Source organism: Stenella coeruleoalba (genome assembly GCF_951394435.1).
Source record: "Stenella coeruleoalba genome assembly, chromosome: 7".
NCBI classification, from domain to species: Eukaryota; Metazoa; Chordata; class Mammalia; order Artiodactyla; family Delphinidae; genus Stenella; species Stenella coeruleoalba.
Genome location: NC_137153.1, coordinates 89,432,876 through 89,444,375, shown reverse-complemented (window position 1 = coordinate 89,444,375; position 11,500 = coordinate 89,432,876). Strand labels below are relative to the sequence as shown.

At 49.7% G+C, this 11,500-nt stretch overlaps 1 protein-coding gene across 3 annotated transcripts in view; it reads left to right on the top strand.

Annotated features, from left to right (window-relative positions):
- Window positions 1-1,122: 1,122 nt before the first annotated feature.
- TBC1D2 (TBC1 domain family member 2) overlaps window positions 1,123-11,500 on the top strand; it is a 42,702-nt gene continuing 32,324 nt past the window's right edge. For 2 of the 3 annotated variants that reach the window (XM_079926891.1, XM_079926889.1), the window contains exons 1-3: window positions 1,123-1,794; window positions 5,182-5,323; window positions 7,695-7,842. In XM_079926891.1, coding sequence (XP_079783017.1) covers window positions 1,135-1,794; window positions 5,182-5,323; window positions 7,695-7,842 — 950 coding nt within the window. In that variant the 5' untranslated portion in view covers window positions 1,123-1,134. The remainder of the gene's footprint in view (window positions 1,795-5,181; window positions 5,324-7,694; window positions 7,843-11,500) is intronic. The other variant, XM_079926890.1, reaches the window with a different exon arrangement.

Here is an 11,500-nt window from a genome sequence, read left to right as displayed (position 1 = left end):
CTAATGTCCTGAAAACTACCATCCTGCCTTCTGGGGAGAAAGCAGGTGTATTTAAAGGAAAGTCTTGGGGCTAAGGTTAAGAGGAGCAAGCAAAAACGGCAAGAAGGCCCGCCCACGTTAATCAGGAACAATGAATGCACAGTAACAAGAATGTAAGTTTTAGTTTCCAGGAACAGAGGGAGAAGACGGGAAACATTTCGCTTAGAAATCATCCATAAGTTTTAGCCTTGTGGCCCTGTTACAGTTTGATGTTATTTATTAGCTTATTAAAAGACATTATTACCCTGTATGCTATTGACTTGTGAAATACTATTATAAATGATAATTCCTGCAGTTAACCGGTGTTAAATCAATTACTGGCAAAGACAATCTCAGTCTCTGAGCATAATTTGCCCCCAACAATGAGAATTTTAAGGACTGCAGAGGGGGAGAAGCTAAAAGGAGAGGAGATAAGAAAGGGCTAGAGGAGAACCGTGATGCCCCTAAAGAGGTGGAAGGAAATGGGCTCCACAGCCCAAGTGGAGGGATGCGCCTAAGACAAGAGGGAAGGGGAGAAACTTAAGGACAAGAGGTAGAATGAGACATGAAGTTGACCGAGCTTGTCAGGGCCTAGATACATACTTGTTTATTTACCCAATTTACTGAGCCCAACTCCGTCCAGGTAGTGGATTCCAGAAGGGCAGCAGCCGGGCCCGGGCACCCCCTGTAACGCGAGCAGTCAGGGAAGGAGGCGAGTGGGAGCTGGGACCGAGGCAGGTGAAGCCGCCGCGGTCAAAGCTGAGTCACGGGGGTGCTAAATTAGCCCCGCGGATAATAAGCCCCTAGCAGCGCCCACAATCCACGCGCGCTTTGAGCGGCGCCGGAAGTGGCGTCACCGAGCCGGGCGTCCCTTTCAACTAATGGCCGCGCGGTCCGTCGTCCGACGGTAACCCGAGCAGCACCTGGGGAAAAAAGGCGGGAGGCCCATAACGCGCGAGAAGAGACCACCCATCCACGTCATTACGCGAGTTACCAGAGCAGCGTAGTCGGGGACAGGCGTCTCTTCCAGCTTCTCTTTCGCCGGTTAACCTAGCTCAGGGTCACCACGCCTTCAACCCAAGGACCGCCTCACGCCCGAAGCTGCCCCCCGTAAAAATGGCGGATAGGCACGGAGGAAAAGCCGGAAGAAGGCGGGGTGGGAGGAGCCGGCAGGGGGCGTGTCCTGTCTGCAGAGAGGTTCGGATGGGCGTGGCCAGCAGCCCCTACTGGGCTTTCCATCAAGGAGGCGCACACACCGCAGCCAGCCGCGTCCCTCCGTCGTCTCCTGGGGGCGGGTCACCACTGGCTCCGCCCCTGTCCGGAAAGCTCCCTCTTGGAAGGTATCACCCGAGTTTCCGAGATTTGACCGGCGTGGGGCCGCAGGCCTCCAGTCCCTCGACGATGGAGAGCACCCAGGAGAAACCCGCGGAGTCTAGTTCCCCCGTCCCCGGGTCCGAACAGCCTGCCGGCTTAGCCAGGGACCCCGAAGTGTTGCCTCCCAAGGAGTCGGAAGGCTGCGCCCGGCCCCTGGAGACGGCCCCCAAGAAAATCTGTGGATATTTAAGTAAGTTTGGCGGCAAAGGGCCCATCCGGGGCTGGAAATCCCGCTGGTTCTTCTACGACGAGAGGAAATGCCACCTGTATTATTCGCGGACCGCGCAAGATGCAAATCCCTTGGACAGTATCGACCTCTCCAGTGCAGTCTTTGACTGCAAGGCGGACGCCGAGGAGGGGACTTTCGAAATCAAGACTCCCAGCCGGATTATTACCTTGAAGGTAAATGTAGCAGTTTTTTTCCTTTTCAGCCGGGATGAGATCCCAGGGCACAGCAGGGCGCAGGTGGGTGGTCACAGTAAACTGACGATAATCACCGACCCTGATCAGCCCAGTGAACCCTGGGTGCCCAGGGTTTTGTACTTTCCAAAGCACATTCACACCCACTTCCTCACTGGGTTCCCACAACAAAAGCCGGGATGATGGACCCATATTACGGATCAAGAAACTGAGTCACAAAGAGATGAAGTGACTGGTCCGAGGTCACACAACTAAAAAGTGGTGTAGCCCACACTTGGAATCCCATAGCTTTTCTACCTCTCAGTACTGTGTCAAAACTTTTACTTTTAGGTGTGGCTAACAATGCCGTTCCCTTAACTTTCTTACTTGGGGCTGAAGTATAGTCAAAATGAGCTTTGCCATCCTCTCGAAGGCCCGGATCCTGAATTACTTTTCTTGATGTTGTGGCCAAGGGGAGTGAATGCTGAGAAAACTTTGGCAGAGATTGGCAGATAAATACTTAGGTTTCACTGATCAACCTAGATTGTTCATTGATGCACGTCTAAACCTGTTTTCTCATCAGTAGGTTTTGTTTTATTATCATATTTAACTGAGAAAGCCTGAAGCAGTGCAAAGGCCATGTGCTTTGAAATCAGACAGGCTTGGATTCAAATTCTACATTAGCTACTTACTAGCTATGTGACTCTGGGCAAGTTAACCTCTTAGTACCTAGATAGTTTGTGAGATTTATAACAGGGTGTGTAAGCACCTGGCACATCACAGGCACCTACAAGTTGCTGAATTAATCTCAGTGCCTAGAATACAGCCTGGCATCTAGTGGGTCCTCAATAATTATTTGTTGAATGAACACACATAGTGATAGAACCAAGGTCAGAAAGTTCATGTCATGTCAAGAGGAAGTGCCCTAGAACTTAACTGGAAAGACAGATGTGGGCTAAGAGTTCTGGAATTCACACTCAGCAGAGGAGAGTGTGCCAGACGACTGCCACCTCCCTGACCCCCACCCTGTCTTCCCACACCTCCACCCCTACTTGCAGCCCACTGGGCATCTCTTGAGCCCCCTGGATATAGCCCACAGCTTTAGTTCCACTTTACTGTCTGGGCCAGGCTAGTGACCAGGCTGGGGGTGGGGTGGGGAATCAGCAAAAATAATGCAAATTAGGAATTCCAGGACAGGAGGGCAGGCATTTTAGGGTTACTTGGCTTATGGGTCATGTGTCTGCTCCCACACATTGAATGCTGTCTACAGGGTCGCTAACACGTGCCTTTTACTATTCCATTGACCCGTGTGTGTGCCTGGCACTGTGCTAGGCGCTGGGGTGTGGCACAAAATCAGACCTGCCCCCTGGGGCTCAAACCACTTAAGGTCTTGTGAGAGACGGACAGGGAGACTGGCATGCGCAGTAAAATGTTCTGTAGGGACAGTATGATAAGTCTATACCAGAAAGGTGCTGTGACAGGAAGGGTTGGTTCCACTAAGTAGGTGGGGCTATCCAGAGAGGGCCTCATGGGCCAGAGTGGGGGTGGGGTGGGAAGGGGGCGACCACACCTTGACGCTTGAAAGAGAAAATCGGTTTTCTACAAGCAGACAAGAGGGAGAAGGATATTCCAGGCCAAGAAAGCCCCATGAGTAAACATAGGAAAACATGGTACAGCCTGGAATGTCCAGGCAAATCCCAGGAGCCTGGGGTATAGAGGGGCCCACAAGATGGAGTGGAAGAGCAGAGGTCCGAGGGCAGGGCATTTGGCAGGCCAGGGAGCTTGGACTTTGTCTTATGGGCTGTGGGGAAATTGTCAGAGCCTTAAGCAAGGAAGCACTGTGAGATGAAAAAATTGAGAAAGGTCAATCTGGCTTTTGGGTAGAGAACAAGTTAGGAGAAGGCAAGGCTGTGGTTCAGGAGTCCGTCAGGAAGTGGTCAGGAGAGAATGACGGCCGAGCTAGAGCTGTAGCAGTGGGGCGGGAGACAAATGGGGGCGGCTAAGGATGTGAGGGAGGGGTCAGGGGTGGCTTGTGTAACTGCCTGACTGCCTGGTTGGGGCAGTCACTGACAGCAAGGAACCCAGGATGAGGAAACCGCAGGATATACAGTTATATGTCCCCCTCAGTAGACTCCAAGAGGGGAGGGCCGTGTGTGTGGGCTCACCAGTGCCTTCCACAGTCCCTGACACGTATAGTACATGCTCAATATACACCTGTCCAATGAATTAATAAAATGGGTTGTTCGGGTATGGGCTGGAGCTTGTCAGCACAAGGTCATGGTGAAGCCCTGAGAGGGGCTGAGGTCTCTCGGGGAAAGTATATAGAAAGAGAAGAATGGTGGGCATCATTTTATCTGATATGATATCTCCATGACAGGCCGAGGGCCTCTTTCAGGGAGCCCCCAGCCTTGTGCACACCTCACCGTGGTCCTCTTGAGAAGGGGGCTTGCCCTGGTTGCCTGCTGACGTTCTCACATGGCCTTGATTGTGGGCAGCTCTGTGAGGCTCACCATCCACTCCCAGCGCCTATCCAGCTTCTGCAGCCCAACCGATCCTAGGCTTTCTCCATGTAAGTCACAATCTCCCAGCCGTAAATTACAACAAATCTCTGGTCTAGAAGTGGGAGACCCGGGTTCTGGGACCAGCTCTGCCACCACCTGCCTGGACGGCCTCAAAGCCTTAGTTTCTCCATCTATGGAGGGGGCCGATCACTCCCGCCCTGCCTCCCCAGTGGAGGATCCGGCAACATAATGGATGTGAGAGTAGGTATGTGGACCATCCAGTGCTGGGAGACTAACGACCAGCATCAACCATACCTCATGTGGGCTGCCTGGAGGGTGCCACAATGTTGTGTGCATATGGCTTTCCAGTCCCCAATCACATCATCCCCAAAACAGGAGAGATTCTCCCTATTCCACAAAGTCAGCTAGGACACTGAGATGTCACACAGGGAGGTAATGATGCTACTAGGGCCCCAGCCAGGTCAGAATTTCAAAGCTCTCTCCCTCTCTCTTAACACCTCCAAAATATTTTATCCAGTGAGCACATTTTGAGCACCTACTGCATGTCAGGAACTATGCTGTATACTTTACTTTCCTTACTTCATTTCACCCTCATAACCACCCTATGAAATGAGTGTTATCATCACCATAGGACAGATGAGAAAACTGAGGCCCAGAAAGGTTAAGGAACCTCTGAGTGGGAGATCAGAGCCCGATTATCTTCTGTTGCCAAGAAGCATGTGGTGTTTCAGAGGTGTCACCTGCAGTGACAATTTTTTTTTTTCTGGGAAGGAGAGAGTTGCCAAGCCTCCCATGACCTTCCTGCATCCCACACCCAGTGCCACCATGCGGGCACAGGGCCTTGCCAACTAACGCTTGTGCTTCTCAGGCCGCCACCAAGCAAGCGATGCTATACTGGCTGCAGCAGCTGCAGATGAAGCGCTGGGAGTTCCACAACAGCCCGCCTGCACCTCCCGCCGTCCCTGACGCTGCCCTGGCTGGGAATGGGCCCGCCCTGCGCCTCGAGCTAGGTACCCAATGGGCTTGCCTCCTGCCCACACACCCAGGGCTCTTGGTGACCAAGCCTTTACCCTCCTTTTGGGAGTGAGTGGGAGGACCCCTCTGCTAAAGAAGCGGAGAGCCAGGGATGTGACTCAGGATGAGCTAGGGCAACAGTATAGCATCAAGGGCAAGAATATGGGCTCTGAGGCCAGGCTGGCTGGGCTCAGATCCTAATCCTGTGCAGTCTTAGGCAAGTTGCTTAACCTTTCTGAGCTTCAGTTTCCTTCCCTGTAAAATGAGGTTAATAAAGAATACCTACTCCTTAGGGTTATTATGAGGATTAAATGAATCCTTACACCTTAAAGGGTTGGAACAATGCCTGCACATTGTCAGAGCTCAGTAGATGTCAGTTACTATTATGATGATGACAATTACGGAAAGATCTCAAGAAATGAAACTTCCACAGAGTTGCTGTGAGGAAGGTTAATGAGAGAATGCAGTTGTTGTTGTTGCTTCTTACATAAATGCTTTTGTGCTGTGAGTTGAGTAGATCCGTGATCTTATCCCCAGTGTTGCCGTGGGCAGAAGCTTCACCCCCACCAGGTGGCCCACGTGATCCCAAATACTAAAACATCCCAGCATGGAGGAGACCGGGAGCTCATACCCCCCTACCCCCATGCTGCAGCCAGCACTGTGACCAGCAGGTTTCACAGTTGAGACAGACCACCCACCGAGCTGCAGTGTGTCTAACATGCCTCACCCTCAGTTGACAGGGAAGCCCAATGGGCGAGGGCAGGACCTGTGGCCGGACACCTCCTAGACCCTGGTACCCGGACGCTTTACAGACTGAGCTCATCTGCCCTTACCCTTCTCCCCACTTTTCCTTCCCTGAGTAAATGGGCTTCATTTACCTAGTTGCCCCTTCCTGGATCTCAAGATAGCCAGTCCAGTCACCTGGGCTGGCCATGTCTACCCTCTGGTCTACATGTCAGATCTAGGCCCTCGCTGCTATTGCCTTGGGTCAGGCCTCAACTCTTAGCTAGAAAACCACAGCAGTCTCCTCTCCAGTGTCCCCATGTCCCAGCCTGCCACCTCAGACCCAACCTCTTCACTGTAACCCGAGCCAGCTTTCTCAAATGAGCGCCTGAGCCCCACCCCGCTTCTGTGGCCGCCCTCCATGTCCCAGGCCCAGTCCCAGCTTTTTAGCACCAGACTCAGGCCTCATCCTTCCTCATCTCACCTCTGCCTGCTCCCCCAGTGCCCGCCTCTTGCTGTGCACTTCAGCAGCACCAGAGGCATCCCTGCCCCCTCTTCTCTGCCTGGTGAATTCCTGCTTACTCTCTATGGCCAAGCTCCACTGCCACCTCCTCCTTTTGCCAGTCTCCTCTTGGAAGCCTTCCGGGACTTTGCCTGCTAAACTGTCTGTGAGCCCTCAACACTTTTTGCAGATGGTTACATTGTGTTCTAATCACAGCGTCCTTGTCAGTCTCTGCCCCCTAGCCCTCAAGGGTGGGGGCCATGTCTTTGTCACCTGTGTCCCAAGTATCTGGTACCCTGCCATGCACATTGGATATTTGTTGAGTGAATGTGTGAGCGAATACATTGAATTTTATCATTAATGAGGAAAGGAATGTAAAGCCCTGAGCAAAATGCCGGGTACATAGTGAGTGTTCAGTGTGTGAGAACTGTCCTAATAATATGATTATTATATGTGTACCTGCACACTGTTACTGTCATAGTAAATGCTCCTTTTTATGGTTTATGATACTCATCTGTAATTTTCCCAGAGAACCCTCTGGGTGTTTTATGCTTGTAAGGACTTTCTTTGGGGAAGGGTTTGTTTGCTTTTGCTTCTGCACTTCTACTCACCCTCCGCTCCCATCTGCGGGAGAGCCAACAGCCCTGGCTGTGCGGGAAACTGCAGCCTGAGCTGACACGGTTGCCAGATCCGCCTCAGTCTAGAAGCAACAAGAAACCCTCCCAAAGACAGAATTCCTGAGTGTCCGGAAATCAGAAGAACCAGGTTATCAGAAGAATGGCTTTGGTTCAGCACACTCAGCGGGCCTCTTCTGGGCCAGCCCCTGCTGTGGGCATGGTTGCGCCACAACGACCAGGCGCCAGTCTCCTGAGGACGCTGCAGGGAGACACAGGAAGCTGTGGTGTAGGCTTCTCTTCTGAAGCCCTTCTCGCAGCAAGCCTTCACCCTCCTGGACCCAGGGCCCCTGTGAAACCTTCCCCAGAAAGACATTCCTGGAGCCCTGAGCAAGCTGGCAGGCCCTGGATTAGCTGTCTGGAGACGGCTGCCCCACCTCTCCAGTCTCCACCCTGTCTAGTCTTTCTAAGTGCAGTGACCGGACCCCAGCCCCAGCGTGAATGATTTTCCTTTTCTTTGTTCCCCAGAGCAAGAGGAGGCGGAGCTAGAGGAGTTCCTGTGTCCCGTGAAAACGCCCACTGGCCTTGTGGGCATGGCAGCTGCCTTGCAGCCGGTCCCTGCTATGCCCTTGGCCCTTCAGAATATCTCCCTCAAGCACCTGGGAACTGAAATACAGTAAGTGCGATGGAGCTGAGGGGCCTGCCAGGCTGCAGGCAGCACCTTCTTTGGAGCTTACAGTGATCCGGTGTGACTCCTCTGCAGGGAGGTGGACTTGGGTTGGGGGTTAGGGGCTTTATTTTCAATTCATTACATCATCACTTTAAAATACTACATTTGTTCTGATTTTTAAAGTAGTACACATTCTTTGTAGGAAGTTAGAAACATCTAGAAAGGTATAAATTTAAAATTACCCATAGTCCTTTCACCCAGACAAGCGTTCTTAGCATCACTTTCCTCACATTTTCTATATACATATATGCATAATTGAGATCATATTCAATGTAATGGAGTGGTGGCTTCACAAATGTCTACATATGTCAAATGCATCAAATTATTCACTTTTCACATGTGTAATTTACTGTATGTCGATTACATCTTAGCTTCTTTTTCATCTCATAATGTGTGATATATACAATTTATATTTCCCACCGGCAGGCTTTGTTTTAAATAGTTCATAAGAAGATAGCACTATGGCCTGAGCTTTGGGGCCAAACTGCTTGCATTTGTATCCTGGCTCCACCAGTCATGGGCTCTTCTGCCCTTGGCAAGTTGTTTGATTTCTCTCTGCTTCACTTAAATTATTCGTACATGTAAATACAACAGTATTTGCCTTACAAGATTAGTGTGTGTGTGTTTGGGGTGGGGCAGGGGGGTTATAAATGGGTTAATACATGTAAACTGCTTTAGAACTGTGCTTGGGGATCAGTAAGCACTTAAATATTATTCTGCGGCTACTATTGTGGCTCTAATTGAAGGGATGGAAGCTTTTGGGAATTCAGACTGTACCTAACGCTGAACCTGTTTGGGTGGTTATTTTCTGTGTGGACTTCAGACAAACTGGGACCTCTTAGAAAGCAGAATAGATTGCTCCCTGAACTTAGATTAGAGCCCCCGCCTCATGTGACTCAAGCGAATCATTTCTCTCTGTCGGCCTCAGTGTTTGAATTTGCTTGGGTAACTAGCAGGGGAGTGATGCCGTTCTCAGGAGAGAAGCAGGTTTTAGGGAAAATATGATGAGTGTCCTTTAGGGTCTGCTGGCTAGAGATGGAACTACCCCACAGACATTTGGATGGAAAGGCCTAGAACTCAGGAGAGAGATCTGAGCCAGAGAGAGAGACTTGGCGGGTATGGGACCTGGTTGAGCCCCCCAGGGTGAGAGGACAAGGACGGTGCCCTGCAGGGGATCTTCCCATGGGAGGAGCTGGAGGGCACTGGGTACATGGGGAGCCTGCTGTGGGGACAGGGGATCTGAGAAGTCCAGCCACCCAACCAGTGTGTGTCCAGGGCGTTCTCACCAAGATTAAGCCAGGTTCGTGCCTAATGATGGCCACCCAACAACAGAAGCAGAACCGAGAACCTGCAGAGACCAAGAAAGGAAGGAAGTTTCCGAGGATCAGTCAGTTATGTGTCATAAACCACAGAAAATGTGAGACGGTTTTCCAAGTGCCCTGGCTGCTGACAGCCCCAGAAAGACCAGGGTTGCCCTTGTCTCCAGCACCCCCTTTCCCTGGCGGGTCTTGGTGCTTGCTCTTGGGTCTGCCATGAGCCCAGGTCATACTCGAGGAAGGACACTGTGCTAGGTGCTTTACACTCTCAACAAGATGTCTGGACAAACCTGTGAAGTGGTATCTAATGGTTAAGTTCTCAGACCATGGATTAGACATCCAAGTCTATTGCTCAGCCCCACCATTTACTCGTTCTGTGGCTTTGGTTACCTGTCCTTTCCAAATCAAAGTTCTCACTGTGCAGTGGAGGTTATAGTAGTGCTTACTTCATTGGGCTGTTGTGAGGAGTAAAAGAGTTAAATGCATGTGGGTGAAGATTAGATGAGTTGAACTCCTAGGGTTTATCTTAGACCTGGCCCATGCAAGGCCCCAGTCATTGTTTGTTGTGGATATGTTCCTCATCCCATTGCAGATGGGAAAATCCAGGCTCAGAGAGGATAAATGTCCTGCCCAAGGTTATCTATCCTTCCAGAACAAGTCCTTGTGACCACTACTCCCATGCTGACCAGGCCTTTCAGACCTAGAGCTAAACCTCCACAGAAGATGATCCATGAACTGCTCCAGGCAAAGTCAATACGTTTATGAAATGGAGATGCCTCTTCCAAGCACAGTAGTTTGGCTGGGTAATGGCCACCTGGGCTGTGACAGTAGTTAGTGAGCTGCCCATCCTCAGAGGAGACGTGTGCTAGGGCTTAGAATGATCTTTGTTGCCCTGAAATTGGGGTTTCTATGCCTTCCCACACCCCAGGGGTGACTGCTTGTGAGGCCCTAGACACATTGGGGAGGCTGCAGCCCCTGGACAAGGGGAAGTATGGGCAACAGTGATGGTCACCCCACCCAGCCAGTGCCCCTGGCCATAGGGATGTGCCCCAGGGTCCTTGCCAAATCATGTGGCCTATGGTGTGTGAGATCCATGTAATGGGGCTCAGAAAGACGCAGCACAGAGTGATACTCAGTAAATAGTGCCTCTCATGGTCATCATTCATATTAATATGACCACCACCCTTTTATTTTTAGATGGGTAAAGTAAGAACTAAGAAGAGGAAATGACTAGCCCAAGGAGTCAGGGCTCCTTATTTAAGGTCAGGTGTTAGGAGTGCTGAGTTCTAATTTCTTCTCTGTTCTAAATTTAATTGATTAATTTTTACCTTCCATCAGTCATCTGTACTCTCCATTGAAGTACAATCTCACTCTTTTCCTATTCGAGACCCAACTATACCAAAAAACTGCATTTTGTTTTAAAAACAAGTTTAAGATCAAATGATAGTTCTTTGAAAAGATTAACAAAGTTGACAAACATTTATCTAGAAAGACCAGGAAAAGAAAGCAGACTCAAGTGACTAAAATCAGGAACAAGAGAGGGGACGTTACTACCAACCTTACAGAAATAAAAAGGTTTATAAGGGAATACCATGAACAATTCTATGCTAATAAATTAGATAACTTAGATGAAATGGACAAATTCCTAGAAAGACAAATTACTGAAACTGACTCAAGAAGAAATAGAAAATCTAAGTAGACCTGTAGCAAGTAAAGAGATTGAATTAGTTATCAAAAAATTACACCCCACCCCACCAACACACACACATGCACACACACAAAAACCTAGGACCAGATAACTTCACTGGTGAAGTCTACCAAACATGAAAGAATAAATACCAATTCTTCACAAACTGTACTACCACTCCCCACAAAAAAAGAGGAAAGAACATTTCCTAATTCATTCTATAAGGCCAATATTATCCTGATAACCAAAACCACACAAAGGTAATGTTTTGAACACCCAGAGCCTTCACCTAGACTCTCCTTATATTAATTTTGCCAGCAGGCTTCTTTTTCTAACTTCACAGAGGGCATGGACCTTCATGAATCTCAGCTTTATGTAAGAATTTCAGTTTTAACTTCATACTTTGCATGGGTCCAAAACCTTGTTTTCTTTCCTCCTTTGCAACCAAGGTTCTAGGTTTCTGGTATCAACAGTTTATTTCTGATCACAAGAAAAAATAAGTGTAACTATGGGTGGTGATAGGTGTTAGCTAGACTTACTGTGGTGTTCCTTTTGCAGTAAGTATATGTATTAAATCAATATGTTGTACACTTGAAACTAA